This window comes from Vicia villosa, linkage group LG5, assembly GCF_029867415.1.
Source record: "Vicia villosa cultivar HV-30 ecotype Madison, WI linkage group LG5, Vvil1.0, whole genome shotgun sequence".
Classification (NCBI taxonomy): Eukaryota; Viridiplantae; Streptophyta; class Magnoliopsida; order Fabales; family Fabaceae; genus Vicia; species Vicia villosa.
The window spans coordinates 84281465-84295106 of NC_081184.1; the positions used below are offsets into that span (position 1 = coordinate 84281465).

General features: G+C 35.4%; 2 protein-coding genes across 2 annotated transcripts; both read right to left on the reverse strand.

The window, feature by feature from the left end:
• Positions 1 to 3143: 3143 nt before the first annotated feature.
• On the reverse strand, positions 3144 to 7061 carry LOC131601796 (receptor protein kinase TMK1-like). Its single transcript, XM_058873690.1, has 2 exons — positions 4397 to 7061; positions 3144 to 3861 (listed from the first exon to the last, which is right to left on the reverse strand). Exons 1-2 carry the CDS (start codon positions 6798 to 6800, stop codon positions 3350 to 3352), a joined length of 2916 nt encoding a protein of 971 aa, XP_058729673.1. The 5' UTR covers positions 6801 to 7061; the 3' UTR covers positions 3144 to 3349.
• A 4132-nt stretch (positions 7062 to 11193) lies between these two features.
• Positions 11194 to 12216, reverse strand: LOC131604923 (uncharacterized). Its single transcript, XM_058877338.1, has one exon. It carries the CDS (start codon positions 12214 to 12216, stop codon positions 11194 to 11196), a length of 1023 nt encoding a protein of 340 aa, XP_058733321.1.
• Between the last annotated feature and the right edge of the window lie 1426 nt (positions 12217 to 13642).

Sequence of the window (13642 nt, forward strand, 5' to 3'; positions counted from 1 at the left end):
TTAGGAGGAAACACCCTAAGGATGTGGTAACTGAATGTTATGAACATGTTGAAGAGATCTTAATTCTGAGTGTTACATGCCAAATCAACCACTCACCCTAGCATCCCATATATTTGATAACAAAAAATCAATTTATTTTCTAATTATTTTTTCTTTGCAAGGATTTAATCCACCAAAACCAAAACATTAGTTTTTGTTCAATTGAATCATACTTTAAGAATCTGTATTTCCTACGCAGTCCTTGAGACCGACATTCGGGGAATTTCCCCTATTATTACTACAGAGGCAAAAATAGTACACTTGCTATTTTTCCGATCAACTTTCTCCTATAAAAACTCTAATTTAGAAACCTTTTGAATTGTTGATTTTTGATCTTTCCTTGATGAACCATGATCAATTCTTGATCACATGGTGAATGATACTTCAATATGAGGGTGTTGACAAAAAATCAGGAGTTTTGACTGTACTTTGACCACAGTTGACTTTTAGGTCAAACTAGTCGACTAATGACTTTATGAGCAATTGAGTGACCAATCTTTTGTATTGAGCCCTGAATTTTGTTATGGAGATAGTGTGGAGTGTCATAGGCCATATGGGATGCCTTAGAGCCATTGATTCATTGATCTTCCTTTAGAACAACAAAACCCTAGTTCTCTGAGCCTTGTTTAGGAGTGTGTCTTGGAGCTTTGTACTTTGATTTGAATTTGAATAAGAGAAATGGTACGGGCAAATTTTGGGGTATGACAGATATGCTACTGGAATAGAACAAAAACAATGGGTCTGAAGTTCAATCTCAGGAACTCCGATCTGCTAGGTTGAGAAAGCTTTGAATATGTGGATCAATGTAGGAGTATTCAATCATGAAAAACACGGGAAATCAAAAGTCGATTCCCACAGACAACGCCATTGTTTTGTTGTAGAACTATATTTGATTAGAGAACAAAGGTTGCGAGATGCAATGATAGACTTGAGCTTCTGATACGGTGAAGGAGAAGCTGGTCTGCAAGGTTAGCACTCAAATGCTCAAGTCAATATATGAGTGAGATGACTGGAGTTTGAATTTAAATTGTTTACTTGAAAAATGGCGTGCTTTTCATTTATATAGTAGGACGGTTGAAATTAGTAGGACGGTTGAAACAGCCTGCTATTCTTCAGACATAAGATGTAGAGGTTCTTGAATGTATCTTGAACATGGATCTTCTATGCTCTTTCCTAGAGTAATATCTTTACGTGTCAAAATGTTTTGTCAAACTAGTAACAAACTCGTGCATACGCACGGGTTTTGGTTTGGTACGCGCATTTGTTTACATATTATATTTATTTTAAATCAAAATCAAAATTTGTAGATCATAAATACCATTTTTTGTGTATAAAAATATTATATCAATAATAGATTTATTCCCGTATATAAATATTATTTATGTTTAGGCATCATTTATAAAAATATCTGGATCAATAGTAAATTTACGTATATAAAAATATTTAAATTAATAATAATTTTTTTTCCCGTATATCATTTTTTAATCAAACTATTTTGGATGACAAATACCATTTTTCATATATAAAAGTATTTAGATCATTAATACAAATATTATTTATGTTTAGGTATCATTTACAAAAATATCTGAATTAATTATAAATTTTCGTATATAAAAATATTTAGATCAATAATAATTTTTTTCTATACGTTTTTTAATAAAAAAAGTTTGGATCATAAATACCATTTTACATATATTAAAATATTTAGATCATTAATAGATTTTTCCTATATACAGATATTATTTATATTTAGGTATCTTTTACATAAAAATATTTAGATCAATAATAGTATTTTTCCCGTATACCTTTTTTGAGTAAAAAATTTTTGGATCATAAATATCATTTTTCGTATATAAAAATATTTAGATCAATAATAGATTTATTTCTTGTATACAAATATCATTTTTATTTAGGTATCATTTACAAAAATATCTGAATCAAAAGAATTTGTTACTAATGGATTTTGACTATAAATAATAGTAGTATGTTACAATTGAATAAGTAATACACGTTTTCCCCCCGTAGATGTGTGTGTATATATATATATATATATATATATATATATATATATATATATATATATATATATATATACACACACACACACACACACACATTAATAACATATATTTGTGAAATAACATCAATGATAATTAATTTTTTTAATATTTAGTTGTGCAACCATTATTTTAATTGTATAAACTTCATTAATGACATATATTAATATAATAATATTTTGAATCATATAAATTAAAGTTAATGATAAATGACACACATTTTTGTATTTTATCCAATAATATATTTTTAAATTCATTTTAATTGAAATAATTTTTTTAAACTAAATTTATTATTATTTTCTTCAAATTATATTTCTTCGTTATTAATATTCAATTACTAAAGTTAATTTTTAAAAATTAAATATTATTTTAAATGTAAATTAGTGATCATTTAAAATTGATCATAATGATTTTTTATTAAAAAATAATTTATTAAAAATAATGATTATAAAGTAATAAAAAGTAAAAAGTGAGAAAGTGTGTTAAAAAGTGAAAAATGAGTTGGAAAGTAAAAAATAAGTGGAAAAAATCAAAAAAAAAAAAATTTGCCCCCAAATTATTAATTTAAATTATGATAAAAAAAATATTTTTGTGATTTTAAGAACTACCTACGCTAGGCCAGGACCAGGGACCGTTGACTCTTCTAACCGCTGCCCATAACATTAACTAATGCAGATCACATAATTTGAGGCAGAAAAATGTATATTTTCAAAAACATAAATAAAACTATTTCTAATTTAAATTTCATTGAACCGATCATACATATAACTTCATAGTCTGTGCTAAGAGTCAGTCAAATACTCTTAATTCCAACACTAAAAAACAACACAAAGGGATATATTTTGTCCTTTAGCCAATCCACCAACATCAACCTTTTATTTAACCAATAAATAAAATAAAGGTTAAAATAAAACCATCAACAGCCTTTTACTTTTCCCAAACTCAAACTAAAAGGTACTACATTTGTGTGAACCATGTGAAATACTCACGCATGAACACCTTTGCTTCTATTCTAATCCTATAATTTCTTAATATTTTCAATCTTCATCAACCAACATAACAAAATAACACAAAGAATTAAAATAATATAACATTACTTTATCTACATTTTCATTCATATATTTGAAGTGTACCTTGAAGTACACTCTAAAGTACAAAACCAACAAAATAAAAAAACATATAAATTATACTTTTTTTTTGCTTCCAAAACAAACACAACCAATATAAAAATACTTTAAAGGACACAACACAAATCATCTAGCATCAGAAGAAGTAAAGGAATCTGCAAAACCAGAAGGCTTAGCTGGTATACTTCCTTTACTATCATTAGTACTACTTGCATAGCTTATATCTTTCCCTTCTGCTTCCTTCCAAATCTTCAACATTTGCGGTAGCGGTTGACAGAAGTCGATTCCGCCGGTGTAATCAAACTCTTCGTCAACCGGTCGCCATTTCTCTACTAACTCTGATAGCACTTTGACAGCGTGCCCCATGTCTGGCCTATGGTTGGCTTCCCTGGCGGTGCAATGTCCGGCAAGTTCGGCTACAATTGAAATGCTCTCGAAGGTTTCTTCGTTTACTTCAAGAGATGGATCGATTGCAGCCTTGAGCGTTTCTTCGTTCGATTTAATTTGCCAAAACCATTCGGCTAAGTACCGGTTTTCCTCTGGTCGGCTCTCGTCAAGAGCGATTAGTCCGGTCAGAAGTTCCATCAACACGACACCGTAGCTGAATACGTCCACTTTAGTTGTGATTTTCCCCATCACTGAAATTCGCGGAAAAGTTTTAGTTAGATGCAAGTTTGTGTGGAGATGTCATAGACAAGTGATATGAGGATAATATAACTCATGATTTTAAATTGCAGTTGCGTAGCAATCCTTTATATTACAGTTAAATATAAGCAATGTGGCTGCAACTACGGTAGTGATGTTGTTGCAGAGAAATCTAAAACTATATTGCGGTCACAATTGCGATTGCAGACTGCAATTTCGAAATAGGTTAAAATCACTAGAAACTAAAGTAAACCAACAACTAGGGGTAATTCTAAATTGCCGTCCAAAACCGCAATTGCAGCCATAATATAAAGGTTATTATCTATGAAGCGCGGACACGGGACACGACACAGGCTCTGCCACATGTAATAATTTGGAAATATAAATAAATTGAAGGTAATCACAAGTGTCGATATCGTGTCGTGTGTCCGACGCTGACACGGACACGCCTTTTTCAGAGGTGTCAGTGCTACATAGGTTATTATGTTTACAAGGAATGTACATAGTTGATGTAAATGAAAAACATACCTGCATATTCTGGGGCAAGGTATCCAAATGTTCCAGCAAGTTTTGTTGCCATAGACTTTTCACCATCGGGTGCAAGTTTCACCAAACCAAAATCAGCGACTTTTGCTCGAATATCATCACCAAGTAGAATATTTGAAGACTTGAGGTCTCGATGGATGAAGATTTGTCGAGCAAGACTGTGAAGGTATTCCACCGCTCTAGCAACATCTAATGCTATAACAATCCTCTGAGTCCAAGACAACGGGTCCAAATTCAAGCTTTTCCAATGGAAAAGATGTCTGCTTAGAGCCCCAAGAGGCATGTACTCATAAACCAAAAGCCTCTCATTTCCTTCAATGGAATAGCCTAGAAGCGAGACCAAATGTCGGTGCCGGACTTTGGAAAGAACAGCTATTTCTGCTTGAAACTCGTCGAGTCCTTTACTGCTAATGGTTCCACATTCCATTCTTTTCACGGCTATTTTCGTCCCGTCTTCTAGTTCGCCTTTGTAAACAGTTCCAAACCCACCACGGCCTAGCTCATTTTCCGAAGCGAAGTTGTTTGTGACCTTGCGTAGAACTTGAACAGATATGACAATGTTACCACCAGACTCAATTACATGATAGCTTTCAGTTTCACCGCTATTGTTAGTCAGAGAACTTATTCCTGTATTTGTCGATAAGCTCCCGGTGGTATCCGACACCGCAAATTTAACCATCACTTTTGGATCGGACGGATCTTGAGTGTGAACCACAAGAGGGCTAGAAGCGTCAATTGAGACTTTCTTCTTTTTCTTCTTCGAACAACAACATACAAAGAAAACAATAACCGAAAGAGCTACAAATCCAACGACTATACCTCCAGCCACCATCACTACTGTTTTGAGTCTATTCGAATTACTCGGTTGAGGATTTGTTTCGACATTCCTAGACTGATTGGATCTCGAACTTTCACTAGGGGAAGGTGGACTATCCGAGGATGGGGATGGCTTTGGTTGTGGCTGCGGCACGTTGCGTGGTGGTGAAGACGGCTGTTCAATTAAAGGCGGTGGAGTTAAAATAGGAGCAGGACTCGGTCGAGGTTGATTATCAAAAAGAGGGTTACCGTTAACGCTAACCTTCACACCATCACGAAATTTCGGCAATGGAGGTTCAAAATTGTTATCGCTTAAATCCAACAGCCTCAAAGATTTCAGTTCAGTAAAATTACTAGGAACCTTACCGGTTATATTGTTCCCCGAAAGCTTAATTTCAAGTAACGAATCTAACATAGCAAGCGAAGGACTCAACGTACCAGTAAGATTTCTTCTAGGCAGATTGATTATCGATACGGAGTTACGAAAGCAGCTCAATCCAAACCATGATCCTCCACAAGGATCATTACCAACCCATTTCGGAACAACAAACGACGGATAATTCAAATCGGAGAGAAAATTCAACAATATATTAACATTAGGATCACATTCAAGACCAGGTTTAGTTTGACAAAACGAATTCGAAGCATACAATGGTTGTGCAGCCTTAAACATCGGTATTGGACCGACAAACATGTTATTACTTAAATCAAGTTTTTGAAGTTCCATATTTGCTAATGAATCCGGAATCAAACCAACAAGTTGATTACGATTGAGGTTAAGGTCCTTAAGAGAAGTTAAATTACCGATATTCGACGGAATCACCCCGGTGAACGTGTTTCCATGTAACCAAACCTGTGTCAAAAATGTCATTGAAGCAATAACATCAATAGAACCTGTCATACCACTACCTTGTTGATCATTCAACCATAGCACTCGCACCGACGATTGCCCGAAACTAGCCGGAATTTCCCCCGAAAGTCTGTTCGTCGAAAGCCTCAAATTCAATAAGGACGACAATGTGCCTAGAAAATCAGGCAAAGGACCAACCACATTACAATCCACCAGGGAAAGAGTCACCAATTGAACTGAATTCTTCAATCCCATAGGAAACAACCAACCATTAGTAGCATTCAAAGGGTTTACTTCCAAAGACAAAACCTCGAGACTATCGAGTCCATCGAAGAAATCCATCGGGATTCCATCGAATTCGTTGTAATCCAAATAAGCATACCGCAATTTAGATAATCCTCTCAAACTAGGTAACATTCCAGATAAATTATTCCTTTGTAGACCTAAATTTTGAAGCTCGGAAAGCTGATTCAAATTCGAAGGCAATGAACCTTTCAGACCAAGATTCTTAGTTTGAATCTGAGTAACTCTACCATTGTTACAAAACACGTAGTTCCACTGAGGTGGACCACATGGATCATCACCATTTTCAGGCCATTTCAAAAGCTCTGGATTCTTCAACCCTTTTCTGAAATCATTCAGAACCTTGAGATCATTAGGGTCAGTTTTACCATAACACAATGTAGAAAATAAGAGAAATATGAAAAGTTCAACCTTCATGGCTGCTATGAAAATGATAATAATGATGATAAAGGTTGAAACTTTAGAGGAAAATTCGCAACCCCATTAAAGAAAAAGATCAAAATCTATAGGAATTGTGTAATGAAAATGAAATTGTAACAAAATGACCCAGATGAAAGAAAAAAAATGAAGAACAGAACATGAACATAACATAGGTGAGAGAGAGAGTGTGTGTTACTCTCACCGACAACGAGGAATAAACAAAAGAGAAAATCTATTGACAAAATGGTGAAGTGAAGGACAAGAAGAGAGAGAGAAGAAAGATGTGTCAAAAGAGTGTGAGAGACTCTCTTTGTTCAAAAAGGACAAAAAAACAAAAAATTAAATAGTAATATTTTAATTTTAATGAAAAAAAATAGAAATATTTTAAAAATCAAATCTGATATTAAAGTAATTATAGTTCATGTATTTTTAATTATGTAAAATTTTCAGTCAAACTTTTCAATTAATATAACAATAAATGTGGCTTTTACAACTCAGGAATGGATTGACTCACTTTATTTTATTTTTTTTCTATAAATTAAATATAGAGATTAATTTTTTAAATTAGGAAAACTGCAATGACAGCAAAAATTTCTTTCATTAAAAAGAAAAAGATGATTTTACCTTATATAAATATTTTTGAATTGATTAATTTTTAAAATATTATTAGTATATTTTATAGAATTTAATGGTGATACACTGACGATGTAAAAAAATTTTACACTTTCTTTTTTTGGAAGAATAAGAAATTATATATATTTCCAAAAACAGTTTATATACAAAGCGACCCATAGGGTCCAGCTACCTACAACTAATAACCACCTCTACTCACAAAAGAAAAGGAGCGATTTTTTCTCTAAAGCTCGGTTTTCTCCATATCCTATGAACTATGGTATCAATGATCTCACTATGTATATTTCTATTCCGATATCTATCATCGGATCTATATACAATAGCATTTCTATACCTCCAACAAGCATATACAGTTTCCACAAAAGCAGTCTTGAGCAGTCTTGTTTTCCAGTTTTTGTTCTTGCTTTTATGGATGATCCAGTTTAATTCGTTCTCCCACTTCTGTGGCATATGGTCCTCCTGCAACCAATGTAAGACCTCCTTCCAAATGTCTCGAGTCTTACTGCACTCAAAGAGTAAATGATTGAGACTTTCAGTCCCTGCACATAAAACACAGTTTTCATTATCCAGAATACCAAACCTCTTCAACCGATCCTTTGTCGCTAATCGGCCGTGGCAAGCTAACCAAGTGATGAAGACAGCTCTAGGTCTGGCTTCATTATCATAAAACACCTTCCTCCAAGGTACAGTTTGATTAGTGAGTAAAAAACCAGTGTAGATTTTCTTCTTACAGAATTTCCTAGCAGTCAAGTTATCCTTCCAATTCTGCATCCCTGCAAGATCCTCTCTTTGACTTAGGATGGCTTTGAGCATCCAAGAACAGCTGGGTCTAATCTTCACAGTCATGACATGCTCTTGTTTAATGTAATAGCTATGTATCCATCTTACCCAAAGTGTGTCATTCTTCCTGCATAGATCCCATAGAAGCTTGCTAAGGCATGCTTTGTTCCACCTAGCCAAGTCAAACACATTCAGGCCCCCCTGATTCTTAGGCTCACAAATTTTGCTCCACGCAATTGGGGCTCTTCTATAAGTCCCTTCCTTTCCAGTCCACAAGAAGTTCCTGCACATGCTTTCCAACCTTTTAATGATCCCTTTAGGCAAAGGAATACACTGTAACCAGTAATTTGCAGTACTGAAAATCACACTATTTATAAGCTGAATTCTCCCAGAATAGCTGAGCATTTTTGCAGACCAATGTCCAATCCGTTTGCCAATTTTCTCCACCAGATGAATACATTGATTGCTGGACATCTTTTTACTCTCCAGAGGTATACCAAGGTATTTTACAGGAAGAGTACCAATGCCAAAACCTGTAATAGCAGTCATTATCTCCTCCTGAGCCCTATCCATCCCTCCACAAAACAGCTTACACTTGGCAGGATTCACTACCAGGCCAGTAGCTCTAGAAAATTCATGGAATTTCTTCATCAGCAGCTGCACAGAATTGACATCACCACATGAGAACAAAAGCAGATCATCTGCAAAACTCATGTCAATAAGCCCTAATTTAGCACATTTACTATGAAATTTAAACGTAGGATTTTCTGCTAGCTCATCTAACTTCCTATGCAAGTATTCCATCACCACCACAAAAAGGAGTGGTGAGATGGGGTCACCCTGCCTCAAACCTTTTGCTGCCTTCATACTCTTAGAGATTTCCCCATTTATGTTGAATTGGTAGCTCACAGTTGTTACACTAAGCATAGTCCAATCAATGAATCTCCTAGGGAACCCCACTTCAGCCATAATTTTCTTCAGTGCCTTCCAATCCACAGAATCATACGCTTTCTGTATATCCATTTGAAGCATACACCTTGGCATGCCACCCTTCCTACTATACCCCTTAACCAGCTCATATGCTAGCAATATATGGTCCTGGATGTTTTGCCCCGGCACAAAGGCTGCCTGATTCCTGCTCACTATACTTGGAAGGACTGCACTCATTCTCCTAGCCATCACTTTAGCTATGATTTTATATACAGTAGTACAACAAGCAATAGGTCTAAAATCTTTCATACTTTTTGCAGCAGCATGTTTAGGTATCAAGGAGACTAGAGTTCTATTCCATTTCTTATCCAGAATACCATTATCAAAAAACTCTTTTATCACATGAATGACATCTTGCTTCACAATGTTCCATGAGGCTTTAAAGAACTTGGAATTATAGCCATCCACTCCTGGAGCCTTTAGATCACCAATACTTTTTAAAGCGTGCACAATCTCTGCTTCAGTCACATCTTTTATCAGGTCCATTCTTTGGCTATTGGATAGTTGCTTGCCTCTCCTCAGCACCCTGATATCCACTGCCTCTAGTCTTTTATGAGCAGCCCCCATGAGTTTGCCATAAAACTTAAGAGCCTCATCAGTGATATCCCCATGTCTCATAACCACAGTACCATCCTCTTGAACCAGCTTCTGGATCTTCATCTGATTTTGTTTGGTCTTAAGCGAAGCATGGAAGTAAGTGTTATTGCCGTCCCCAAGTCTAATCCAGTTCACCTTTGCTCTTTGCCTCATGATTTCCTCCTCAATAGTTAACAGATCAAGAAGTTTGTCAGTCTTTGCCTTTTCCTCTCTAGTCAATGTCTCATTCATTTTATCCTGCACAATGGACTGTTGTACCTTATCCAGATCTTTTCTAGCTTGCTCAATTTGCCATTTAATTCCACTAAAAGGTTTGCTCAGCTGCTTTAGAACAGGCTGCAGCCTTTTCAGCTTAATCCATAAAGTATTCTGCTGGTTACCTCTAATCTCTCTTTTCCAGCTTCTTTCCACTTGATCACTATACTCAGCAATTTCAGTCACCACATTTATAAACTTGAATATGCCTTTTTTACTCCTTTTTTGCTCCTCTTTTTTAAGGCAAAGAATAGCATGATCTGAAATACCAGGTTCTAACACATGAAGATTGTAGCTCAGATTTTGCTGGAACCAGTCCCTATTTGCCATTACCCTATCAATGCAAGAGTAGATGGTTCCAGTAGCATGTTTGTTACACCAAGTGTATCTATCACCAATCTTGTCCATATCAGACAGCCCACATTGAACCATCATGTTACTCAAATCAATGTATTCACCTTCCTGCACAGCTTTGCCTCCAATCCTGTCATTAACACTTAAAACATTGTTAAAGTCACCCATAAGACTCCAAGGTCCCTGCTGATTAGAGCTAATTCTTTCTATATCCTGCCACAACTTTCTCCTTTTATCCAGCTTATTTGAGGCATAGATGGCAGTTAACCACAGTTTAAATCTCCCTTCCATATCTAAAATCTCACAGTGTATCATCTGGTCAGAAGAACTGCTTCTTTTAATGTCAATTTTTTGTCTATCCCATAAGATCCAAACTCTACCATTATCATGCTCATTGTAGTTATCCAGAAAATTCCATTTACTCCCTAACACCTTCCTAATTTTCTCTATATTATTGTGTTTGACCCGAGTTTCAACCAAAATAGCAACATCAGGATTCAGCCTAGAGAGACGGGAGCTAATCTCTCTGTTTCTGGCTCCTTTATTCAGCCCCCTGACATTCCAGGCTACCATCATGTCACACCCAGGGGTGTGCCTTTAGGGTCATTCAAAACACCTAATGACTCAAACACATTAGAGCAAAGAGTAGTTGTACCTTGACAATCATTCCTGCGTTTCTTGCCTTCTTCTTTCTTTCTTCTGACTTCAGTCCATTTGCCTAGATCTTGCTCATCTGTCACCTCATCTTCATTGGTGACTTGCTTTGTATCCTTCTTTGACTCTATGGCCTCTGTCTTACTAGTCTCTGCCTGCATACCATCTCTCTGGTCTTTGGTTGCCAAGTCTTCACAGGAATTTTCTTCTCATTGGAGCATACATGTCCAATCTTCTGGCACCTTTCACAGTATTGCGGACGCCATTCAAATTCAACTTTCTGTTGTCGCATATTCCCTTCATGATCCTTAATGGAAATCTCTTCACATAGCTTTTGGGTAACATCAACCTCTACCAACATACGAGCATAACTCACGCGGAGCTTCCCTGCAGTACATTCATCTGTGAACAACGGGTTCCCTACTGCACTTCCAATCTTCCCTAAGCTATTGACACCCCATAGGGGAAGAGGCAAGTTTGGCAGTTTGATCCAAATCGGTATCGTTCGTAGCATATCTTTTGCCATAGAGAAATCAGGTCGCCATTCCATTATGATCATTGGCATGTTCTGGATAGTGTAAGGGCCTTTCATCAATACTTCATCTCTATCATCCCCATTCCTGAACTTAAGGATGAAGAAACCTTCATCATTATAGTACATTTCTGGCAAAGCTACAAAATTCCAAGCCCTAATCATGTAGTTCTTCACCGCATTCATACTGAGATTGGCACCAATCACATACATTATCAGTGAATTCTCCCAAAACCTAATCTCAGATTCTACATCCTTCTCCTCAATTTCAACTTCAATTTTCCCCTCAACAACTTTTGGAGCAACAAATTGAAGTTGTAAACCATTTGTTGAATGACGATTCCCACTGATAACATCCACCCAAAGTTTATTCGTTTCCTCATTCATCTTCATCGTCTTCAAGTCTTTGCGTTCTTCCGTTTTAGGGTTCGCAGAAATTCCTTCAATTCCCCTCGTATCTGTGGTGTTCGTTGCCAATAGTTGTTCCGTCTCCGTATTCGTTCCAGCAACAGTCACCGGCGTTGTTTCCATCGTCGCTACAGCACCGTTTCCATGAGCGAATTCCGGCGTTTGGGTCACCTTTTTCGGCGGTCTACCCCTTCCGCGAGAGCTCCCCATTTTTTTTCTACTCAATGCATGGAACTCTTAAAAGATGATATTGATAGTTTAGGGTTTAGGGTTTAGGGTTTAGGGTACTTTCATCTAATGAGAATATATCATTCTGCCATGTCATCTCAGTAATTTAAAAATAACAATATGACTTGGTAGGATAAATGATCGTGATTGGTTGATAGTAAAACTTTTTTACACTATCAGTTTTTTCTATTTTATAAATATTTTAAATTTTGAAAACTGATAGACCGCGTTCATTTATCAATTATATTCTGGTTGAAGTATGCTGTGGCAAATTAAATAAAAATCTTATTTTTTTAACTACATTTAAACATGTTAATCTTTAGATTTTGTGCTATAAGCTTTGAAAAACTACTAGAAAGAAAGTTAGTGTAATATGTAAAGTAAAATAATTTAACATTTACTGTCATTATAAATATTATTTAATAAATAATTTTATGCGTTAGTCTAAACTTTAAAACAATTCATTAGACTTTATACCAATAAAAAAACAATTAATGAGACTTAATTCGCATAATTGAATTGAATCCATTAGTTGAACCAAAAAAATTATCATGTTGATGCAAGAAGACTAAATCAATTGAACTATGCTGAAATTGTTCATTTAATCGGATTTTCAATTTTTATTTGTGTTTAAACTTTTAAATCTGTTTATTATCCAACTTAACTATAATTAAATTCATTGAATAAATTAAGTTAAAATATATTCATATCCGAAATTTTAAACATCAATGTTAAGACAGAGGGAAGGTTGTTTGTTAGACTACTCAACTCCACATCGCCATGACAAAACAAAAATAATCCATTGTACAAAACTTGCTCCTTTTTCGTTTTATGCCTCTTTTCTCTTTTGATGTAATTTTCCATTTTGTGCAAAAACTACTAGTATTAGTATATGATCATTAATGATCCTATGTCATTTACCATGAGATGTTATGCACTTTCTTCTTTTTTTGACGTAATTACTATCTTCTAGGTAAATATTTTAGAATTTTTCTTTACCCACCTCCCTATGGGGGGAAACCCCAGCGAAATCCCAAAACTGCCCCTGCTTCGGAGATGCATCTCCGAAGTTGTTTTTTTTTGTTTTTTTTTTTTAGTTCGGAAATGAATCTCCGAAAACATCAAAAATTTGATGTTTTCGGAGATTCATTTCCGAACTAAAAAAAAATTCAAAATCCGTGCATATTTTCGGAAGTTCATTTCCGAAACTGTTGCTGCATATACAAATTTCCCTCCTTCACTTTTTCATCATTTTTCTCCAAAAACTTATCAAAACCCTCTCTAAACCCTATCAATCTCCATCAATTTTTCGCCCTAAAAGCAAGTTACAATGAACGGCACAATCTCAAGGTTTTGAATATGGGCCCTCGGTCGGAAATGCAACAACTTTTGAAACTTCTAGGCGATA

Coding starts and splice junctions, on each gene's coding strand:
- LOC131601796 (XM_058873690.1), bottom strand. CDS start 6,800: ATGAAGGTTGAACTTTTCATATTTCTCTTATTTTCTACATTGTGTTAT. Junction 3,862..4,396: donor CCTTGCCCCAGAATATGCAG/GTATGTTTTTCA, acceptor CGCGAATTTCAG/TGATGGGGAAAATCACAACT.
- LOC131604923 (XM_058877338.1), bottom strand. CDS start 12,216: ATGGGGAGCTCTCGCGGAAGGGGTAGACCGCCGAAAAAGGTGACCCAA.